This window comes from Plasmodium fragile (genome assembly GCF_000956335.1).
Source record: "Plasmodium fragile strain nilgiri unplaced genomic scaffold supercont1.79, whole genome shotgun sequence".
NCBI lineage: Eukaryota > Apicomplexa > Aconoidasida > Haemosporida > Plasmodiidae > Plasmodium > Plasmodium fragile.
In genome coordinates this window covers 32,034-33,125 of record NW_012192659.1, presented here as the reverse complement: position 1 = coordinate 33,125, position 1,092 = coordinate 32,034, and the positions used below count along the sequence as shown (strand labels likewise).

The window sequence follows — 1,092 nt, the reverse complement described above, 5'->3', positions numbered from 1 at the left end:
AAAAAAAAAAAAAAAAAAAAAAAAAAAAGGCAAATATCGACCCGGAGAAAAAATGAAAAGAGAAAAGGGGTCTTCTCCATAGAGACCATGATACAAAAAAGAGGGGATAAAATATACATTTTGGAGGCGTAAAAATTTAATATGCAGCTGTGTAGCTATATTTACACGTCACGCTACAATTTGTATTGTTTCAATTTGCACTTAAAAGTAGTGGGTTAAAAATTGTGTCTCTTCTCTATTCTTCGTTCCTACTTCAAGTCACAGCTGAACCCGATATGTGGATGACCTTTTTTAATTGCCTTCATTAGGCTCGTCGCGTCCTCACTGTCTGGTTCCTCTCACCCAACTTTCTTCTTCCTTGCGTACTCACTCGAATAGGTATACAGGAAGGACCCCAGGGTGGTCAACAGAATGCCCACCAGTGTATACACGTTTAGCTCCTCCGCATGATAAAATTTACTTATGAATGTCTGCATGGTGGACTTGACATTTCCAAACATGTTATAGACCACGTTGTCGGTGTAGTGAATGCACAGGAAGGAGGAAAATGTCACAAAGATGGAAGAAATGCCTGCGATGGGGGGAGGGGGAGGGCGACAAGTTGAGTGTTAGCCAATCGTTTTCTTTTATTAATGACTTTTTTGCGAACCCCTGATTGGTGGGTCGATCACTGGAGTTAGGTCCCCCTTTTTATATTTGCTCACAGGACAAGGCTAGATAAAAACAAACGCGATGGCTCCAGAGGAAAATGGAAAAAAACTCTCCTCTTATGCACAGGTAAATAAATAAAATGATAGAAGAGTACAATATGTTGTAGTACAGCATGACCGTTTTGTTGTGATAAATCATTAGCTTCTTCTTCAGGAGGTTCAGGTGAATGGCTTGGACGACGGAGACGGTGGTGCCTGTTGGAGGGGGGGGAGGTGAACTCGGTTAAGGGGTCGACTCGGTTAACAGGTGCACTCCGTTAAGAGGTCGACTCGGTTAACAGGTGCACTCCGTTAAGAGGTCGACTCGGTTAACAGGTGCACTCCGTTAAGAGGTCGACTCGGTTAACAGGTGCACTCCGTTAAGAGGTCGACTCGGTTAACA

The 1,092-nt window shown here is 43.1% G+C and overlaps 1 protein-coding gene across 1 annotated transcript in view; it reads right to left on the bottom strand.

Annotated features, from left to right (window-relative positions):
* Nucleotides 1–338: 338 nt before the first annotated feature.
* The window catches only part of AK88_04854 (uncharacterized protein), a gene marked incomplete at both ends in the record, with an annotated part of 4,789 nt that continues 4,035 nt past the window's right edge, over nucleotides 339–1,092 (bottom strand). Inside the window, 2 exons of the mRNA XM_012482458.1 lie at nucleotides 339–571; nucleotides 705–905. Coding sequence (XP_012337881.1) covers nucleotides 339–571; nucleotides 705–905 — 434 coding nt within the window. The remainder of the gene's footprint in view (nucleotides 572–704; nucleotides 906–1,092) is intronic.